General features: G+C 43.3%; 1 protein-coding gene across 1 annotated transcript; it reads right to left on the bottom strand.

The window, feature by feature from the left end:
* Positions 1-4,206: 4,206 nt before the first annotated feature.
* hlfa (HLF transcription factor, PAR bZIP family member a) lies at positions 4,207-20,825 on the bottom strand. Its single transcript, XM_028599771.1, has 5 exons — positions 20,405-20,825; positions 19,116-19,472; positions 6,003-6,217; positions 5,088-5,306; positions 4,207-4,438 (listed from the first exon to the last, which is right to left on the bottom strand). Exons 1-4 carry the CDS (start codon positions 20,508-20,510, stop codon positions 5,091-5,093), a joined length of 894 nt encoding a protein of 297 aa, XP_028455572.1. The 5' UTR covers positions 20,511-20,825; the 3' UTR covers positions 4,207-4,438; positions 5,088-5,090.
* Positions 20,826-22,660: the final 1,835 nt, after the last annotated feature.

Genomic DNA, 22,660 nt, shown 5'->3' with positions numbered 1-22,660 from the left:
GACATGAAAGGGGAGAGAGAGGGGGAATGACATGCAGCAAAGGGACGCGAACCCTGGGCCTCTGCGTCGAGGAGTAAACCTCTACATACGTGCGCCTTCTCTACCAAGTGAGCTAACCTGGCCACCACTTTTCCACTTGCGTCAGTCCATCTCAGATGAGCTCGGGCCCAGAGAAGCCGGCAGCATTTCTAGGTGTTGCTGATATATGGCTTTTGCTTTGCATGGTAGAGTTTTAACTTAGACTTGTAGGTGTAGCAACAAACTGTGTTAACTGACAATGGTGTTCTGAAGTGTTCCTGAGCCCACGTGGTAATATACTTCACATAATGAGGTTTTTTAGTGCAGTGGCGCGAGAGGGATCCAAGGTCACGGGCATTCAATGCTGGTTTTTGGCCTTGCCGCTTACGTGCAGAGATTTCTCCAGATCCTGTGGATCATTTGATGATAATATGGACTATAGATGATGAAATCCCTGAATTCCTTACAATTGTACGTTGAGAAACGTTCGTAAACTGACAATTTGCTCACACAGTTGTTCACAAAGTGGTGACCCTCGCCCCATCCTTGCTTGTGAACGACTGAGCCTTTTGGGGATGCTCCTTTTACACCCAATCATGACACTCACCTGTTTCCAATTAACCTGTTCACCTGTAGAAAGTTCCAGGTGTTTTTTGAGCATTCCTGAAATTTCCCACTCTTTTGTTGCCCCGTCCCAGGTCGTTTTTTTAAACGTGTTGCAGACATCAAATGCAAAATGAGTGAATATTTGTAAAAATAACAAGTTTATCAGTTTGAACATTAAATATCTTGTCTTTGTAGTGTATGCAACTGAATATAGGTTGAAAAGGATTTGCAAATCACTGTATTCTGTTTTTATTTACATTTTACACAACATGCCAAAAGTAAACTTTTAAAAAAAAATTAATAAACATGTGCTTCCAAATAACTAAAGATTTGCCAAAATAAACCAAACTAAAAACAGAAAAATGTCAATATCTGATCAAATTATAAACCAGACTTAAGCATCCAGTGCTAGAGACACATTTCAGTCGATACAAGCCCCATTTTCTTTCAATACTACTTCCACATTACCCAGGTTTTGATTCATATATCAAAATGCTTTGATTACAGATCCTTATTTTTACTTACCAAAATTAGCCAAAACCTAAAAAAATGCACAAAGAAGCCATACTAAAAGCCTGTGTAAAACAAAGTCAGACTTATCTAAAAGAATGATTAAACTGGAGGCCTGATTCAAACACCATTCAATACAGGTTTCAATACTTGCTGCTACGGACACATTATGGTCAATACTTAGAGGTTTGACACCCGGCTCAACTGATAATTAGGCTTTCCGTTATAATTTTAAGAATGTGTAATTAATAAAAAAGCTGCATGGATGAGCAGAGAAATGAGACACTGAGGAAAAGAATTGGGATTTTATTAGACACTATAAATTACAGAGAGACAGAGGGCTGAACATCACAAACATATGTTAAGCATCCATTCCATGACAATCAAGACCAAACACACATTTACGTTGTATTTTTTATACACTCTGAAACAGTCCGTTGGTGTTGCCATGAATACAATGGTTACAAGTCTGTTGCAATGTCCAGAATAAGAAATGAACAGATTTGTCAGTGTATATATTTATTATCTGATGCTCTAAGAAGCCCTTCAGTGCAGATCTGAACCTATCCGATTGATGCTGTGATGAGAACTTTACATTGCTGAGAGACTGGGGAACAGTCAGTGTATTCAAGGCACTGGAATAGACTCAGAATTATGGTTAACGTTTCCGGGTGAGGTAGTGAAATCACTCGACAGTGAGGTACTTTTGGGGTAAACATGGATTAATTATTGGCTTTTTCCTCTCTCTCTCTCTCATATATAGATGATTTCATAAAAAGATGCTCAGTAGGCATCGTTCCAGTCTTCACTCTTCTCTACGAAACCCTGTTCACACTTGTGTGCATCTGTGCAGATAAGATGCAGAAGGGAAACCCTCTAAAGCGCAAAAATACTAAGACAATAGTTTGTGGTTAGACAAAAAAGAAACATTTCACGTCGCACACACCTTTGGATTGGATCGATAATGTTCCACCAAGTCTGGACTGGGATTTGACCGGTTTTATTGGGCTGATATTGCCTTTCATGTGGGTCGTAATGTTTTTAAAGAACCAAACACTGACGCCTCACAATTCAAAAAATGTCGGCACAAAAATATGGAAGTCAAGGGCTGTCACTATTAAAATAAATCAAATTGAAATTTCATTTGCCATTTATGTGCGTATATGTCAAAAAATCTATGTCGAATTTATGGTTTTTTTCAGCATGACTGCCAAATGTAAACTGAGAACTCCATTAAAAGAAAATACTTTGCGTTTTTAAAATCAACAATTAATGGTGAAATTAATTTCTCATTTTAGAAATGGCCAACAAACGATTAAATTACAAACTGGGCTTTCCCATCATTACACCTCTTTTGAAAAATCGATCAGAGCTTTTGGTCTTTGTGCTAAGCTAAGCGACAGCTAACTTCATATGTAATACACACACACACACACACACACACACACACACACACACACACACACACACACACACACACACACACACACACACACACACACACACACACACACACACACACACACACACACACACACACACACACACACACACACACACACACGTGGTATTAATCTTCTCATCTCATCTTTTCATTGTCAGCAAGTAAGCAAATAATATCCCAAAATGTCAATTGGATGATTTTAATCTTGACATGCCTGGACTTCCATACGATAATCAGAAATGTCAATATCAGCCCTCAAAAACATCAATCAGTCGCAGTCTCAGCCTGATTGGAAAAAAGCAGCATGCAGCTCTACACTACAACACAACTAACGTTTGGGGAAACGTCACTGTAAGACTTCTTTAAGAAAAATAAAAAATAAAAAGCTTCCCAGTGTCCATCACTCAGGTACAGAGACCTGCTACAACGGCATTGGCTGAAGGAACCAATCACACAAAGGAGTAGCAATAGTAACCAGCTATAGATTTCCCTTCCTTCATAGTAACTTTATCCCGTCAAATCAGATCAGAAAAGACTCACAAGCTGCGCAAAAAAAAAAAAAAAAAGTTACGAATATTCACCATTAGAAGAAAGATACGTCTGGACAACTCCTTAAATGTCGGAACGTGTCGGGGAAAGGTCACAAGACTAAAAACACGATTAACAAATGTGTGTTTTTTTGTTGGATTTGAGATAATGGATTTTAAAAAGTGCCAAACTGTACATTCTCTCTTCTGGACTGCGTTTTCAGCATCTGCTTCCTCAGAGTTAAATGGGATTCATATGACACGGGAGCCTAAAGGTGGCGCCAACACAAGCAGGAGTGTTGTCATAATAATAATAATAATAATTATGATATTTGTAGTGATAATGATAATATTAATGCCCAGGAGGTTTGGGTGCTGCTGAATATCTCTGAAAGTCTTTGTAAAACTACAACATAGAATATCAAAATACCACTATATGCATTGGTCTTTGAGTTATATATATATATATTTGTATTCTTCTGTTGTGCCTTTAAAATACATAGTTCAGTAATGTATAGGAAAAATACTGTACAAAAAGAACAACTTATAGAATAGGTTTATATAAACATATCTCTTGTAACCAATATATCGTCTCTGTTGTGAATCATTTGGTCTGCAGTAAACAAATTGATTGGCATAACCACAGTATTGGACAACACCAGCCAACTTCTTTTGTCAAAATCTTTTACATTCCGACAGCCATCTTTAAAAAGAGGGCAAACACAGAGCTACTATGAGAGACTACAGACATCTGTATTGATTTCTAAAATAAAATATTAAATCATGCTAAGTCAAACAGAAAAAAAAAAAATCATGCTTAAATCTGAAAAGAGGAGGCTAAACGACAATGTCAAGAGTAGTATTTATATATATATATATATATATATATATATATATATATATATATATATATATATATATATATATATAAAAAACAATCTTCCATCTGAGAACGAAAAGGTAGATAAATATGAGGAAGAAGAAATTTTGAGCGAGTGGAAACATTGCACGGATCAGATTGTGAGACACGCATTAGTGCAGAGGTTATATAAAGTTATCTTTTAATGAGAGTTGAAAACAGACGGGAGATCTGCCGGGGAGCAGGAAGGGGTTTAGAAACATGTAGGTAGTCTTGTTAGTTTAGTTCTGGACAGGAATTATTGCTGGTTGATGAAGAAGAAGAAAAAAATAAACTGCAAAGCTACGCCCACGATTGCACAGCAAAAAAAAAAAAATATTTTTATATTTTGTTTTTTATAAAGTGCTATCTGAACATTAAAATACCCAGAGTGCTGTTGGAGAAGCTGGAGCGGAGATGTGTTGGAGCGCTGGGAGGTTAGACAACTGAAATAAAACATGAACATCAAGGACAAAGTTATAAAGAAGATAATGTTGCTGATGGTAAAAAAAAAAAAAAAAAAAAAAAAAAAAAAAAAAAAAAACTACTTTTACAGGGCTTAAAAAACAAAAGATTTGTGGGGTATAAGCAGGCTCTCGGACACGTCACATCATAACACAGAAGAAGAAGAAGTAGTAGTAGAAGAACAGAACCAGAAAACAACTGTTTTCAGTCCTAATCTCGCGTATAAAATTGGTATGAAAGTGAACAACAAACAGCATGGCATCGTTTCTCAAAAATGGAAAGAAGCAGGGGACTCAGCTGGTGGGTCGGCTCACAACTCCTCAGAGTTTGTAAATACATATACGCATCTATGTACTGTCAATATTTAGTCAAGTGATGTCTACAGAAAATAGAAGGAACAGACAAACCGAAGCTTATGATCAAAGTCAAAATGACAGTTATAATACCAGAATCATACAGGTGTGTGTTGGTTGAGGGGAGAGGAGGAAGAGGAGGGAAGAGGGGCAGTTCCACCAAAAGAGACACATTGTCCTTCAAACTCGATGGAAGGCATGTTGGGGGAGTGAAGTGGGTGTGGGGTTGGGAGGGAGAGGGTAGGGGGGGAGGGGGGTGGTTTGGGGGCTCACAGGGAACCGTGCCGGGCCTCGTATTTAGCCACAATGTTCTTGCAGCGGCCCAGCTCCTTCCTCATCTCTGCTACCTCCATGCGGAGAGCGGCGTTCTCCTTCTCCAGAAAGCTGGCCCGGATGGCGATCTGGTTTTCCTTCAGCCGCCGGGCGTCCCGGGACCTCTTGGCTGCCACGTTGTTCTTTCTGCGGCGGGCCCAGTACCTGTCGTCCTGGGGAGCAGAGCGCACGGGTCAGCACTGAATACAACATAGGGGAGGGTTTTTTTACTTTTTTTTTTTTTTTTTTAAGTACAGTTTTGTATGATTTGTTTGTTCTCTGTCATCGGACCCATAGTCTGATGATTAGTCTTGTGGTTTAATAAGTCCCATGATTAAGGCCTCTAGCTGCTGGCAGGGTCACAGGGTCGAGACATGAACCAACTCTGTCACTTTAAGTTATTATCAAAAGTAAATACAGCAAACTCCAATCCACAGATCAGCTGTTGAAAACCTTGGAGCTTTTCATTAGAAACATCTAATAAAAAAAAAAAAAAAAAAAAAAAAAAAAAAAAAAAAAAAAAAGGTAATCATGTTTTGCTGCTGTAGCGACAAATTAAAAACATTATTTGGACTCATCTGCGGTGTAAAAAACAAATCAAAAAAACTGTATATTTGCTGTCTTAACATTAGTAAGAAAACATTTCAAGCATTCTCCCTTGCAAAAATAATCAACGTCAAAGCTTTTTAACAACTTATTATTGATCAATTTTTAAATAGATAGAAGAATTAAAGACTTGCATCATGTTGGAGGTGACAGCTGCTGACTACAATTTACTTTTTTTTTCCTATTAAAAAGGTTTAAAATGGTGACATAACAACAGGCCCAAACATCTGACAATGGCAGACAGAGACAGAGCAGCAGTTTACCTTCAGGTCTTCGGGGATGAAGATCTTGCGTGCTTTCTTGATCATGGGCTGCGGCTTCAGCTCCTCGGCGGAGAATTTGCGTTTCCTGGGGTCGAACATTTCCTGGCCGGGCACGCTGGACAGAGCCAGGTCTTGCGGGTCGGGCTCGTAGGCCAGGGGCACCTGGATGGACTCTGGGTCGATGGGGCTGGGGGTGTCTCGGGCTGAGGGCAGTGCTGCAGGGGGGGCAACACAAAAATAACACACACATTAAAGATTATTTTTTGGGGCATTTTTAGGCCTTTATTTTCACAGATGAAGACATGAAAGGGGAGAGAAAGGGGGGAATGACATGCAGCAAAGGGCCGCAGGTCGGAGTCGAACCCGCGGCCGCTGCGTCGAGGAGTAAACCTCTTTATATGTGCGCCTGCTCTACCAACTGAGCTAACCCGGCCGCGAGTGGACAGAATCATCCTATTTTCTTGAAAAGAGGGTGTAAAGCGTGTTGAAAAGTAGAGAAAACATCTTTGTATGGTACAGATCCTCGTATTCTCGGTTTTTAAAATTTGTCAATGAAAATGAAAACAATGATAAAAAAAAAGATCATTCCAATAACGTGAATCATATTGCAATGTCGAAAAGAATCGCAATTAGATATTATCCTTGTATTGTGCAGCCCTAATTGAAAACCTCTAATTATTTAAAGAGGGGACAAGTCGGCAGGAACCAAACTCTTAACACCTCTGATTTAGACTCCAATGTGTCTAAATGGCACCACTAAAAGGCACGGTGGCACTTCCACTGCGTGTAATAGGTAGGGCTTGGTACCGAATTCGATGCTTTGTAGGCACCGACAGAATTGCCACTAAAGTATTGACAATCAAAAAAATGCCTCAGCATTCCATATCCAATCTAAACAACCAATGAGTACAACTCATCAGCGTGAGTGAGCCAATAAGCATGCAGCATGCTTCTACCAAGATCTAATAATGACGCTGATTGACTGACACACAGGAAAAACTCAACGCTACGCACAGAGAGGGGGCTCACGTGGTAGGAGCTAAAAAATAAAAAAGATTTGTGCCTTAATGTGTAATGTTGTAATTTCTTTTTGGTTTATAAAATTGGTATCGAAAAAAGTATTGTTTAGGAATTGGCATGGAAGTCACGGTACTGGTATCGGTACCAAACATTTGTGAACAATGCCCAGCCTTAGTTATAGGTCATGCAATGTCATGAGTGAGTCCTCTTTAGCAGATCTTTTGTGTAAAGCCTGTTAAAGCTGGACTCAGGACACGCGGTGAAGAGAAGGGAGCAGGAGGCCTCTGAGGGGGAGCTGAAAGCTGCCTTTATCCCTCCGAGCTCACATGTTTGGGTCTTCAAGGGGCTGATCCATTTAGAACTGGTGCAAGCCTGAGTGTCCGGTGCAGGGGTTTTAAAGCAAGAGAACAGCGACTACTTTTCTAGAAGAAAAAAACAAAAAAAACAACAAACCCTTAATCTGAAGTATTTGCCTCATCCAACCGGCAGGCGGAGCAGCTCCAGCAGGGGACCCCAAACTTCCCTTTCCCGAGCAACATTAACCAGCTCCGACTGGGGGATCCCGAGGCGTTCCCAGGCCAGGTTGGAGATATAATCCCTCCACCTAGTCCTGGGTCTTCCCCGAGGCCTCCTCCCAGCTGGACGTGCCTGGAACACCTCCCTAGGGAGGCGCCCAGGGGGCATCCTTACCAGATGCCCGAACCACCTCAACTGGCTCCTTTCGGACGAAAAGGGGCAGCGGCTCTCTCCGAGCTCCTCACGGATGAGTGAGCTTCTCACCCTATCTCTAAGGGAGACGCCAGCCACCCTCCTGAGGAAACCCATTTCAGCCGCTTGTACCCTGGATCTCGTTCTTTCGGTCATGACCCAGCCTTCATGACCATAGGTGAGGGTAGGAACTAAAACCGGTAGATCGAGCTTTGCCTTCTGGCTAAGCTCTCTTTTCGTCACAACGGTGCGATAGATTGAATGCAATACCGCACCCGCTGCGCCGATTCTCCGACCAATCTCCTGCTCCATTGTCCCCTCACTCGTGAACACAACCCCAAGGTACTTGAACTCCTTCACTTGGGGTAAGGACTCATTCCCTACCTGGAGAAGGCATTCCATCGGTTTCCTGCTGAGAACCATGGCCTCAGATTTAGAGGTGCTGATCCTCATCCCAACCGCTTCACACTCGGTTGCGAACCGATCCAGTGAGTGCTGAAGTTCGCAGGCAGATGATGCCATCAGGACCACATCATCTGCAAAGAGCAGCGATGAGATCCCCAGCCCACCAAACTGCAACCCCTCCCCACCCGACTCACGCCTCGATATCCTGTCCATAAATACTACAAACAGGATTGGTGACAAAGCGCAGCCCTGGCGGAGGCCAACCCTCACCTGAAACGAGTCCGACTTACTACCGAGAACCCGGACACAGCTCTCGCTTTGGTTGTACAGAGATTGGATGGCCCTGAGAAGAGACCCCCTCACCCCATACTCCCGCAGCACCTCCCACAGTATCTCCCGGGGACCCGGTCATACGCCTTCTCCAAATCCACAAAACACATGTAGACCGGTTGGGCATACTCCCAGGCTCCCTCCAGGATCCTTGCGAGAGTGAAGAGCTGGTCCGTTGTTCCACGACCAGGACGGAATCCGCATTGTTCCTCCTCAACCCGAGGTTCGACTATTGGCGAACCCTCCTTTCCAGCACCTTGGAGTAGACTTTACCAGGGAGGCTGAGAAGTGTGATACCCCTATAATTGGCACACACCCTCTGGTCCCCCTTTTAAAAAGGGGAACCACCACCCCAGTCTGCCACTCCTTTGGCACCGCCCCAGACTTCCACGCAATGTTGAAAAGGCGTGTCAACCAGGACAGCCCCTCCACACCCAGAGCCTTGAGCATTTCTGGGCCGGATCTCATCAATCCCGGGGCTTTGCCACTGTGTAGTTGTTTGACTACATCAGTGACTTCCGCCTGGGAAATCGGCGACAATCCCCATTATCCTCCAGCTCTGCCTCTAACATAGAGGGCGTATTAGTCGGATTCAGGAGTTCCTCAAAGTGCTCCTTCCACCGCCCCTATTACCTCCTCAGTTGAGGTCAACAGTGTCCCATCCTTACTGTACACAGCTTGGATGGTTCCCCCTCCCCCCTCCTGAGGTGGCGAACAGTTTTCCAGAAGCACTTTGGTGCCGACCGAAAAGTCCTTCTCCATGTCTTCTCCAAACTTCTCCCACACCCGCTGCTTTGCCTCTTTCACGGCAGAGGCTGCAGCCCTTCGGGCCCTTCGGTACCCTGCAACTGCCTCCGGAGTCCTCCGGGATAACATATCCCGGAAAGACTCCTTCTTCAGTCGGACGGCTTCCCTGACCACCGTTGTCCACCACGGTGTTCGTGGGTTACCGCCCCTTGAGGCACCTAAGACCCTAAGACCCTAAGACCACAGCTCCTCGCTGCAGCTTCAGCAATGGAAACTTTGAACATTGTCCACTCGGGTTCAATGCCCCCAGCCTCCACAGGGATGCACGAAAAGCTCCGCCGGAGGTGTGAGTTGAAAGTCTGTTGGACAGGGGCCTCCTCCAGACGTTCCCAATTTACCCGCACTACACGTTTGGGCTTACCAGGTCTGTCCAGAGTCTTCCCCACCCTCTGACCCAACTCACCACCAGATGGTGATCGGTTGACAGCTCTGCCCCTCTCTTCACCCGAGTGTCCAAAACATACGGCCTCAGATCAGATGAAACGATTATGAAATCGATCATTGACCTTGGCCTAGGGTGCTCTGGTACCAGGTACACTTATGAGCATCCCTATGTTCGAACATGGTGTTCGTTATAGACAATCCATGACTAGCACAGAAGTCCAACAACAAACAACCACTCTGGTTTAGATCAGGGAGGCCGTTCCTCCCAATCACGCCTCTCCAGGTGTCTCCATCATTGCCCGTGTGCGTTGAAGTCCCCAGCAGAACAATGGAGTCCCCCACTGGAGCCCCATGCAGGACTCCAGTCAAGGTCTCAAGAAGGCCGAATACTCCGAACTCCTGTTTGGTGCATATGCACAAACAACAGTCAGAGTTTTCCCCACCACAACCCGCAGGCGTAGGGAGGCGACCCTCTCGTCCACGGGGGTAAACTCCAACACAGCGGCGCTCAGCCGGGGGCTTGTGAGTATCCCCACACCCGCCCGGCGCCTCACACCCTGGGCAACTCCGGAGAAGAAAAGAGTCCAACCCCTATCCAGGAGTATGGTTCCAGAACCAAGACTGTGCGTAGAGGTAAGCCCCACCAGATCTAACCGGTAGCGCTCCACCTCCCGCACCAGTTCCGGCTCCTTCCCCCACAGAGAGGTGACGTTCCACGTCCCCAGAGCCAGCGTCTGCTGCCCGGGTCTGGTCCGTCGAGGCCCCTGACCTTCACTGCCACCCATGTGGCATCGCACCCGACCCCAACGGTTCCTCCCACAGGTGGTGGGCCCATGGGATGGAGAGGAGTTGCCACGTAGCTTGTTCGGGCTGTGCCCGGCCGGGCTCCGTGGCAAACCCGGCCACCAGGCGCTTCGCCGGCGAGCCCACCGTCTGGGCCTGGCTCCAGACGGGGCCCCGGCTTCCTCCGGGCAGGGTCACTCCATCTCTGCTTAGCTTTTTCATTGGGGTTTTTGAACCATTCTTTGTCTGGCCCCTCACCTGAGACCACTTTGCCTTGGGAGACCCTACCAGGAGCACAAAGCTCCAGACAACACAGCCCTCAGGTTCACAGAGACACACAAACCTCTCCACCACGATAAGGTGATGGTTCACTGGTGACTGCTATCACACAGTTTAAAACACAGGTGAGCAATTATACCTCCACAAACCGTTTCATCTTAAAACTCTGCAGCTATAAGCAGCTCCTGTCAGCTCATCTCAAACCACCTCATGCCTTCACGTCTGTCTTCCCGTTGTGCAGAGCTTCTCTAATAGATCTGAAGCTGCGGGGCCGACCAGCGGAGAGCGATTCACTTCCATTAGCTGACCCAAATGCAACCGTTTTTCTGTGATTTATCACATTAGCGCTCATTTGTTTTGTCATACAAACCACAGCTGCATTTCCTCACTTGACACAAAAAGCTCGATGAGAAACGATTGGAAATACGAATGAAAGCAGCCGGCATTTTCATTAGCTGTCATTTGCCGTTACGCTGCCAGCTAGAACATCATGACCTACATGTGTGTACGTGTGAGCCTGCGATGACAGCCAGTCAATGCCGCTGACCTATCAGAGTGTACGCGGTCAAACTGCTTTTTTTCTCCTCCGTTGGCTGCGGTGGAGATTTGAGAAGGGGGCCCATCAAATTCGGCTCTGACTGCTCTCTGGGTACAAATCACAAGCAAACAGGAAGTCTGTGCTCAGTCGTCTGTGCTGTCTGTACATCGGGAGACACTGTCCCACCCAGAGGAAGTGATGAGCTGACACACACACACACACACACACACACACACACACACACACACACACACACACACACACACACACACACACACACACACACACACACACACACACACACACACACACACACACACACACACACACACACACACACACACACACACGTTTGAAAAACTATGCAGGACTATTAAAGCCGTCTAATTATCGCCTTGTAAAACTGAACAAAAAATGTGGAAAAATACCCACGTGAAAACGTAACAACAACATATGTTTCAGATATATGCCTCAATGCATGTACACTACACACATGTACGGCTGGTAAGGATGGGCATTTTTTCAATTGGATACCAATTTTTCCCACATTTTACTTAAACAAATATCAACGTGTGTTCCGAAAAAACACTTTTTCCATTTAACAACAAGTAGTGCCATACAAAAACTGGCTACCTTAATAAAATTACTGGCAGTCTAAAACTGGCACGTACAGTTTGATTTGCCAATTTATTTCCTTGGTTAATCCATGAATCATTTAGTTAATGAAATGTCCCAAAAAAAAAAAATTATAAAATAAACCTGGCAAGAGCATAAATATATTGCTTTAGCCAACCACAAATCCAAAACCCAAAGATATCAAAAAGTTATTCAAATTGTTGATCAATTCCTTTTCAACAACTAACCGATTTATCGTTTAAGCACTGAAGTATACAAGACTGAGTGTGATCGGACATTCAGGGCAGACTTTGGGTGTTGTCGATTTGATACTCGGTGCTACGGTACCAAAAAAAAAAAAAAAAAAGTAGGGACGCGACTAGGGATGTCTCAATCTGATACTGGTATCAGGCTGATACTGACTCCCAAAAGCCCAAGTATCGTATCGGTACTCAAAAAGTCAGATCGGTACATTCCTGATCTAGACTTAATGGTTAATTGCTTGGACTATACTTACTTACTATACTTGCTTGGACTTCACATTTGAGATGCTGGAACCAGAGCGTGTTTGGCATATTTGACTAAATTGGTAATCAAAACTGTTTCTAATACCTTTTCTGTCATTCAACTAACTGTTTTGTCGACTCGTCGCTTCACCGTATTGAGGTTCAACACCCAGTCACACACCCAGTCACACACCCAGTCACACCCAGTCACACCCAGTCACACCCAGTCACACCCAGTCACACCCAGTCACACCCAGTCACACCCAGTCACACACACGGACCTATAATGGGAAATCCTGATTATCTCCAGGTAATCCATCCATAAGCTAAGAACCGAAACATATGGCCCAACATGACCTTCCACCATTCATACACTGAGCCCAGCCAGACAGCAAACTACTTACTCACTACTTACTCACTGTCTAAGACGCTGTCTTAGACAATCTGTCAGGCCTGCACTCAAACCTGAAAAAATCTTTACGGGTAATTTTGATCCCCTAATTAGCAAAGTTAAAACACAGCAGCATGATCACGGGCTAAAAGTAGACATACAAGCCCGCTCATTAACCTGTAATGTCCTCAACTGACGTTCGAAACATTCCAGGGAAGAGGAAGCAGACGTGGATGTGAATTCACAAAATAGTTCCCCTCCTCTACAGGAAATCTAAAATTAACAAGCCAGGAAGAGGCAGTCATGAGTTGACCTACAAAAGAGCTGTGTAAAAGCTGGAATAACTCTTGATTGAATACCTGCGGAATTTTGTAAATTGATGGGACAGTATTTATCTATTTACGCACACCGCTGGCTGCAGGTTGGTGTCACGCTAGATGATCCTATCAGAGTAACTGGGGATAACTGTGTTATCGTGCAGCTATGGAGATAATAAAACTACAGGTAGTGATAAGCTGTGCTGTTGGTAGTATCTGTGTGCAGGGACAGAGCTCCTGAACTCTGACCTGGGTGGAACACGGGACCAACAACAGACATTTCTTTCTCTCAGAGACTGCACTTAGAAAGAAAAAATAAATAAAATCTTTTGCCCTTTAGCACCGAATTTGCTATAAACTCGGTTCAGAATTTGCAAACTGCAAATGTGTTTCAAACTGGTGCAAGTATTGCGTGATATATCTTCTTCCTCTGTGCCATATAGCTTCATTGTTGTTAAAGAGGCTCTATGCAGTTTTGGCCATTTCACATCGCTTTTTGCTCACAGGTTTCTCTATAGAGCTCCCCCTACAGCTTCAGAATAGATATTTGGCAGCTCCGAGGTTTACTCATGTCTGACTCCTCGCTCGGTCAGTCTGCCGTTTCCTCTCTGTTCCTCTGGCAATGCTTTCCTAGCTTTCTGCTTCTTTTTTGCCGGCTCAGCTGTGACAATAGTGTTAAAAACTCTATTGCTACCTTGTTCTTATAGCTAGCCGGTTCCTGTATGCGTGCAGTGCCGGGAAGCAATTCGTTACATCGCGAGACCTGATATCACGCGATACTTCTGACGCTGAGGCAGGTTGAAAGGGTGGCGAAAATTGCAAAGGTGGTTTTTCTGCTCAAAGGCACTAGCGGGGAGCAAGACGTCCACCATTCAACCTGAAAAAAGTCATATAACCATTCCAATGACTCCGAAGCTGTTCAGTTAAGGTAAATGAAGCTAAAGAACTGCATAGTTCTCATTTAAAACTGCAGAACATCAGCTACTCTTCCTGGGGTCCACACAAAACATAAAACATTACCACAGATAGGACATTTTCAGACAAAACAGATAAATAGAAAAACTATAAAAATAAGACATTTTCAGAAAAACAGTCATATAATATAAAAAATAAGGGCAGTATAGCTAGTATTATTTTCTTTGCAAATATAAATATACATAGTCCAAGAGATCAGAACAAGAACATAAACCACTTGATCATCTGCAGGATACTAACTAACACATCATCCATTAAATGTATCAACCAAACCCTGCTGAATTTATTTTTGTTTCCATGACATTAAATTCCTCTAATAATGATAATAATAATAATTCCTGCAGGTTAATCATGCAGGGCATGCTGATCCTGTCCGCAGACCAAATGACAAGACATTTGAGAGGAGAGCTACTCAGATTGCAAGAAACCAGGCCATAGGAAATTGGCTTCTACAAAGATACAACATTTATACTTTTCAGAGTGCAGGTCTGATAAGTACACTGAAAAGTATTGACCGACTGCTGCCTCTTAGCCTTCTCTGACACACTTAATTATTTCTACATGTTGATACTTACGTCAGCCCCACATTTAGCGCCTCAAATGTGCTGATTGAGGTTTCTCAAATGTGCCGATTGAGCAACCTTTCCTTGACTAAGACACTGGAATGCACCACAACACACCCTTTGACTCCTCATAAATCAGACTTCCCCTTTGGCCCCTGCCAACAGCGCACAGGGGTCCATCTCCTGAACCAACACAAGCTGCAGTTACATGCACACTTTGTTCCATTCTGATTGAAATCATTTTGATTGAAGATTTCGGGTCAACTGTTTACATAGGATGTGATCTAATACAGTCTTGTGTTTACATGCGCTGACACTTTTTAAAATCAGAACAGCTGTGTGACATGTGGTTTATTAATTTGTTCAACGCTTCTGTCTATCCCGGCGTCGTTCATTTTTTCTGTGGACTTGTTTGAATAGGACACAACAAACTGTCAGCAGAGGTCCAGTTCAGTTGTATTCTGTTTGGGCCTTTTAAACGATAAATAAATCGGAATATTAGGCTCCATGTAAAACGTAGCTACAGATCCCCTTAACATCTGCAGTCCGTTCAGACTGAGAAAACGCTGAAAACTCCCATTCATCTGTTCGATAGTTGTGATAACAATGCTATCAGCCGCCTGCTGTATTGCTTGCAAGTGGACACATAGGGATTGTGGTGGTTGTTGTGGGTGGTGGTGGCGTTAGTGGTGGTGGAATGGCTGGTTAGGCGAGACGAGGCTCGACATACTGGAACAACATTGAACGCACGTGACACAAGTACACCAGATTCCATGTGATCTCTGCAGGGTACAGCCTGTGCCTTGGCTCCGAGTCCAGGTTGTGTCAGAGCTGAGCCCGGCGAGGGCGGGAGAGGAAGACTGGACGGGAAGTGCAGAGTGTTAAAGGGAGAGGAGAGGAGAGGGGAGGGTGAAAGTGAGAGGTGGGGGGGGAGAGGGAAGCAGCTTAATGCCGTGACAAGCTCCTGTTTTGCAGCTCAGCGCTGCACACGGCGCCTGCATGTGTCTGTCACATGGCCCGGCACGCTGCAGGAAACCCCAGCCGTGTTCACATGAGAGGTAAATGTGAAGATGCACACACACACACACACACACACACACACACACACACACACACACACACACACACACACACACACACACACACACACACACACACACACACACACACACACACACACACACACACACACACACACACACACACACACACACACACACACACACACACACACACACACACACACACACACACACACACACACACACACACAAAATACCTCATGAGGGATTTTTAGAGAAGTCATGAAATAATAATTAATAAAAAATTAATTATCATAAAACTAGTTCTAGATGATATGACCTAAAATCTTTATCATGATAAAACTGTCTAGGGCTAGGCCTTAAACAACTAGTGTTTCAATCAATTCTTCTAACTATTTAGATACAAATATTAAATTAAAAGTCATAATTAAAATCACCAGTTAAAATGATTAAAAGTAATGGATTAAGTTAACATTCTCAGTCTCTTTGTTTGTACATTTAAGCCTCTATAAATGGCCTTTGGTCAACATGCGTTGTTTTTAAATGTGCTCTATGAATACATTTAATTAATTACAGTCTGACAAGTTAAACATTCAGGGGGGTTTTCGGCCTGGACTGTTGGCTGTACGTTTCTCACTTTAATTGAATGGGATTCCATCTCGTCTCGTCTGCTGTGCCTGTCTGTGCTTCTCGTGCTATGCCTGCAAGGTTGTCTGTTTCATTATTGTTCAGGCTAATCTTCTGTTGCTTGTTACTGTCCCACACTGTTGTTTTTTGTGTCTGTCAAACCTGAAATGAAATACATAATAATAAGTTTTTGATACAAGTTATACGGAGTTCAGGAAGGCATTCATAATGTCACTAATGTGATAAATTACATTGTCTGGCCCTTTTATAAGCAAAGACTTAGCACATTACAGTGAAGGTGAACGCACAGGGATTACAATATCTCAATGTTTTTTTTCCTTCCAAATCTATAAAAGACACAACTAGTGAGGTTAGATTTACGAACAAATCGTTTTTTTTTTTTTTTTTTTACTTTTAAAAAGGAACTAGTTCAACTTGATTCACAAGCGGGAGTGGATCCAAACTTCCGATTCTCGTTCAGCGTGCCCCCACTGAGCCGAAAAACGAGTCAGAGCTGACATAATGCACACATCCACTGCACCAAATGTACGTTCGTGACAGCTATTTTGCTTGTTTATATCATTGTGAGATGTAATTAGAGCTGCAAAGATTAATTGATTTAAATCGTTTAGTTGTCCATTACTAAATGAATCGCCAACTATTTTGATAATTGATTAATCAGTCATTTTCGAAGTCATTTTTGATTAAAAAACAAATAAAAATGATCCGATTCCAGCTTCTCAAATGGGAATATGTTGTAGTTTCTCCCCTCCTCTGTGACAGTAAACTGAATGTCTTTGAGTTGTGGACAAAACAAGACATTTGAGGACATCATCTTGGGCCTTGAGAAACACTGATCTTTGAACTTTTGCTTAAGAATTCTTTTTTTTTTTTACGTTTATTTTATTTTTGACAGGACAGCCCAGACCTGAAAAGGGGAGAGAGGAGAATGATATGCAGCAAAGGGCCGCAGGCCGGAACCGAACCCACGGTCGCTTCGTCGAGCACCGAGCACATAGGCACGCACCACACCATGTGAGCCACCCAGACGCCCGAACTTTTGAACTTTTTCGTTACCATTTTATAGAGCAAACAACTAATCTATTAATCAAGAAAATAATCAGATTATTGGACTATATAGACTAATAGAGTTGTTTGGTTATTAGACCAAAAAAAAAAAAAAAAAAAAAAAAAAAAAAAAAAAAAAACTTAAGAGAGCATGAGGAACGTAGCGAACTTGCCGTACGAAAAAAAGATTGTCCGTGAGTCGGTTTGCTTGCAGAAGGGTGAACAACACGTCATGGACGACTCCACCCAAAAACAAGCAGAATGGGACAGATTTCATGCATTTAAGCTGACAAATGACTTGAAGAGTAGCTGTTGCTCAGGTCGAAACCACTCCTTGAAAAGGTTGACAGGATGGTGATCAATCATTTATCCTCCATTATCATCCAAGCTATTTGGTCTTTAATCATCGGTGGGATCAATACACAGCTGCACACAAGGTGAATCCGCATTTAACCGATTGTAGGTTGTGTGATTTCATTATATGACTCATTGGTCCATTAACACACTTTATTTAGGCACTCATTCACTCTTCAGTGGAACAATACGTGTTGCTTTTAATCAGGACTCCACCTCTTCAGCACTTACAGGTGAAACAAGCAAACAGGGCTTATACATCACACACACACACACACACACACACACACACACACACACACACACACACACACACACACACACACACACACACACACACACACACACACACACACACACACACACACACACACACACACACACACACACACACACACACACACACACACACACACACACACACACACACACACACACACACACACACACACACACACACACACACACACACACTGTCTAAATACCAGCTGCCTAATGTCAACTCATTGCAATATTATGATTTTCTATTACGAAAAGCTCTATTTGATCACCACAATGCTGAAACACTGGAATGAGAATGGTCTGTATTAGCTTTGAGGTTTATAACACCACCTTTCTTGAAATATTTAGATGACTCCATGTAGAGCCTGTTGTAGATCTCAACATGCAAATGTTGAAAAAAAAAAAAAAAAAAAAAAAAACAACATCTCACAAAACACCTTGAAATTTATCAAAAATGTATTACCCTGCAGGACAAAGGCTAAATATTATTCAATGCACTAATTTATAAAATACGTTTTTGACTAACGGAAGCACTGAAATGCAACGCAGCTTTTAAAATCAGTAGTCACCAAACCCTGCAGGGAAATCTTGGAAATGAAAATGTATATTAAAACCAACTCTTACAGAGTAAGAACTTACAATGCACCTTTACAACCAAAGCACAAAATGAAAATTAAGCAAACATGACTCATGGCAGACAAAGTCAGTGTGCAGAGCCTTCTAAATGGACTGAGCTACATCCTTGGACATGAACCTGCTTTACTCTGGGACTCCAAAGTCCAGTTTAGGGCTGTAAATCTGAGCTTGAGCATGTCTTGGTGTACCTAACCTGTGGTCAAAAGCTCTAACTAGGAGCTAAATAAGAAACAAATGTAAATCTGCACGCAGAGGCAATGCCTTCTGACACAAACCACAAAAACGTGTTCTCTCGTAGCATCTCTAGGATGGCGGTTTCTCTAATGGTGGAGGGGCGTGTGTGTGTGTGTGTGTGTGTGTGTAAACATCCTCACAGCCTTCCAGAGCCTCCCCTGACACAGAGGATCTGTGAACAAGTGTGTGAACCCACTGGTCCTTGTGTGCAGGTGAGGTTTCAAGGCGCCACTGCGTGTGGTTCCTACCTGCTGTGCTGGGGCTGCGGAGACACGTCTGAGGCGCCATGCCTGTGTGAATGGAGGTGGTAGCGCGGCTGCTGAGGTCCACCACAGTGGGTGTAGGCGTGGTGGGTGGGGCGGGCGGCGAGGCCTGCTGCGCCTGCGGTGCCTGCTGCGCTGCCTGGTCTCCCTGTTCTGTGTTGGCCGGGATGCCGTTCTCCGACAGGAACTCCTCCAGGTCCATGTACTCCAGCTGAAAGTTGTCCCCATCGTACGGCAGTGTCTTGTCCCAGAGGGTCGGGCCAAGGAAGGCCGACTGTGGGTGGTTGGCGGTGCTGCTCTCATCGTCCAGCTTCTTTGCTTCCTCCTTGTCTTTCCCAAATCCTGCAAAATGTTTGCTCACAGTCATTTCATTATCGCCCAGCAGGAGGATCACAGGTTATTGCATGGGTATACATAGAAAGTATGCCTGGGGTTCAAAGGGTCAGTTCAAATTTACCAAAAAAGAAAAAAAAAGATAACTGGGAACTTTTGAATTTTCTTTGGAAACTATTTCCCCTTACTGAAAGTTCAATGTTTGTCAAGGCATGTTGTGTCATTTTTCAAAATTATATATTTTTTATATAATATATATATATATATATATATATATATATATATATATATATATATATATATATTCAATTGTTTTGTGGTTAGGGTTAAGGGGTTAGGTAACCCTTAACCTAGTTTTTATTTGTTGAAATGACCCTTTAAGATTAAAATCTAGATCTCTTTAGGTCGGACACTCAATACAAACAGAAAATATCCACAAGAGCTTAAGAACAGAAAAGACGCCCTCTATCGACAACTTGTGCTATCACTAACATAAATCCAATTAGAGACAAGGAGGTTTAAAGGGTATAATCTCAACTGCAAGCTAAAAAAAGAGCCTAGTCACAATAAACGACACGTGCAAATCGGTTTTTATTATGCTAATTTACATCATAAATATACCTAAACTAGCTTGTTAGCTTGAGCTGAAGTTCAAGTCAACCTGTCAGTCAACTATCATTCAGCCGAAACGTCAACATTCTGCTTTATTTATCTCTGCTACACGACAACTAATATGATTACATAGTTTCTTTTTCGACAAAACATTCGTGGAATTTTAAGAGGAGTCACTCTCCGTGGATTTAGTTAACCTGTGTCCTTTATGGCGTTTTATCTGTCAAAAACATGGATGTCTACAGAATGAATATAGCCCAGCGGAGGAACGCCACAGAGAGGAGGCGAAACCCGAGTCAGTGTATGTGCAAGTATAGTTACAAACGTACCTCCATTGTGGTGGAAAGGCAGTTTTAGCGGGTTTTCCAGCAGGGATTTCAGTACGCCGTGAGTCGGCGGCAGGAAAGTTTGGTTTATAGGAAGAGGTCTGGCCATTTTCTCTGGATGTCTTGAAGGGCAATTGGAGAACAAAAGTCGCAGAGACAAATCTGAACTTCCCCCCCAAAAGAGACGCGACCGTACTCGCTGGCCGGTCCCTTGGAGATCCTCGCAAAGGGGATAAAACGACGCTGGAGCTCGGAGGGAGAAGACACGACTCCGCGCAGCAGCAGGACGGTGAGCGGCTGGCTGTCTATGTAGACGGGGCTGGCAAATAGCTGGAGGAGGAGAGCGGGGCGAGCACAGCTTTGACTGAGCCTGTACACTTCTCCATCCATGTGCAAAGACGGACGCCGGTGACGTCAAAGCACCTAGGGGGCGGCAACGCTTCTCGCGGCGCGTTGAAGTAGCATGGGGAAACAAATACTCCGTAGCTCCGAGCAACCGCTTGGAATATGCTGCCTTTACGGACAATCACAAATATTGTATTTACAGATTTGTTCGATTGCTTACAGTTTTTTCCAACTGCTTACACACAAAATCTTTTCATGTCACACGATTTTTGAAACCTCTGACTCAAAGTGCAAAACTACACAGCAAATCTCCAAAACCATAAGCTATTTCTCAGCCTTTCACTCAGTTTTCAATTGCATAAAACACTTTTTTCAAAACATTACACACAATTCTCTACCTAAGACACAAAAGTGATTTGCTTTCCTTTTCTAAACACAACAAATCAAAATGATACACTTATTTACCAGGGCACAAAATGAAACACTCTTGCAAAAACTATACACTAATTTATAAAAAACATATTTTGTTACCATATGAAACACACACGTTTCATTTAACTTAATTAAGTTTTAACCAGATACACACTGCTGTTGCTAACCTAAAACACTTTTAGCAATTCTACTTCCCAGTGATTAGAGTACTGTAAATGAATTACACTGAGAAATTTACAATAAGTTCACCAAAACTACACAAGACCAATGCTGCAGAAAATATAATTTATTTCTCTCCATATATCCAAATCAGTCAACATGTCAACATGGAGAATCACAAGTTTTCATGCTACTACAGTAGTGTGCATAACACTGTTAGCTCAGCAAACAACAGACAAACATAAAATATGGTATCCAGTACAGGTTACAATCACAAAAAATCAACAACAAACAAAAAAATGATCTGAAAAAGTACAGAAAATACTAGACATCATACATATCTCTTTGCCTAGCTGGATCTGGCCAGAGAATTTCATCAACATCAGGCAATATACTTATTGGCAAGACAACCGTCTTGAATGTCGAATCCATCCTTGCAAAGTTGTGGCGTTGAATTGGTCACATTGGTCCATGGCCTGAACGAGGGGTACCTGAGCCTGGGGCCGGAGATCGTAAACCCTCGCATGAATATGGGCCCCCTTCCTCCTTGTCGTTCTCGACCCTCACGCCTCAAAGATCACAGGGATGGGTATCAAAAGTGCTGATATGGTGCATACAATGAGCAGCTGATTTCTGTAACTGTAGACAGATTTTCTTTTACCCATTTCCTTGTCGAAATGTCCTTATGACAGATGCCGCTGTATATCTACTAAGATTTGGCTGAACTCTCAGCGTCAGTCCGTGGTTCACAACATGGTCCACTAGTGTTGCGCGACTTTCATTTGATACATTTGGTCCTCTTCTTCTTTGAGCACATTCTCCGGCTTCAGGTCTTCCTCTCCCTCTCCCTCTTCCTCTACCTCCACCTCGGCCTCTACATCTGGCTGGGCCTCTTCCTCTACCTCCTCTCCTCCTCTGTGGATTCCCCCTCTCACTCTCAGTCTTCTTCTTCTGACTCCTTCCATTTTGGTTGAAGGCAGGTGAACTTACCTGCTGTATTTTATATAGTGCTTAAACCCGATTGGTGTGTCTACAATTAAGCAATCATGTGTTTGCATACCTGGTGGCTGTGTTTAACCAATTGGTTCATGGGTGTGTTCATTTGAAAGCCTTTGCTTTGAAATTGCAAGGAAATGACATCATGATAAATGTCTGTGTCAAATGCATACAAGTGTGTTTAGTGTTTTGCAAATCACTGTATGTGATATTTGGCAAAAAGTGTGAAGCTGACAATGTGCTTACAGTTGTGCAGATCTAGGCTAGTGTTTTGCTTCTTGAGTGTAATGTTTTGCTACTTGTGGGAAAGTTTTAATTTTAATGTGT

This window comes from Perca flavescens, chromosome 15 (assembly GCF_004354835.1).
Source record: "Perca flavescens isolate YP-PL-M2 chromosome 15, PFLA_1.0, whole genome shotgun sequence".
NCBI lineage: Eukaryota > Metazoa > Chordata > Actinopteri > Perciformes > Percidae > Perca > Perca flavescens.
Note: the sequence above shows the minus strand (reverse complement) of the source record. Positions and strands in the feature narration are given on the sequence as shown.

What these genes read in the sequence shown, in the direction of transcription:
- hlfa (XM_028599771.1), bottom strand. Translation starts at nt 20,510, where the DNA reads ATGGCCAGACCTCTTCCTATAAACCAAACTTTCCTGCCGCCGACTCAC. An exon ending in CCGCAGCCCCAGCACAGCAG is followed by an intron (nt 6,218 to 19,115) that starts GTAGGAACCACA and finishes CCCCCCCTGCAG; the next exon opens with CACTGCCCTCAGCCCGAGAC. An exon ending in TCATCCCCGAAGACCTGAAG is followed by an intron (nt 5,307 to 6,002) that starts GTAAACTGCTGC and finishes TCTGCTCCCCAG; the next exon opens with GACGACAGGTACTGGGCCCG.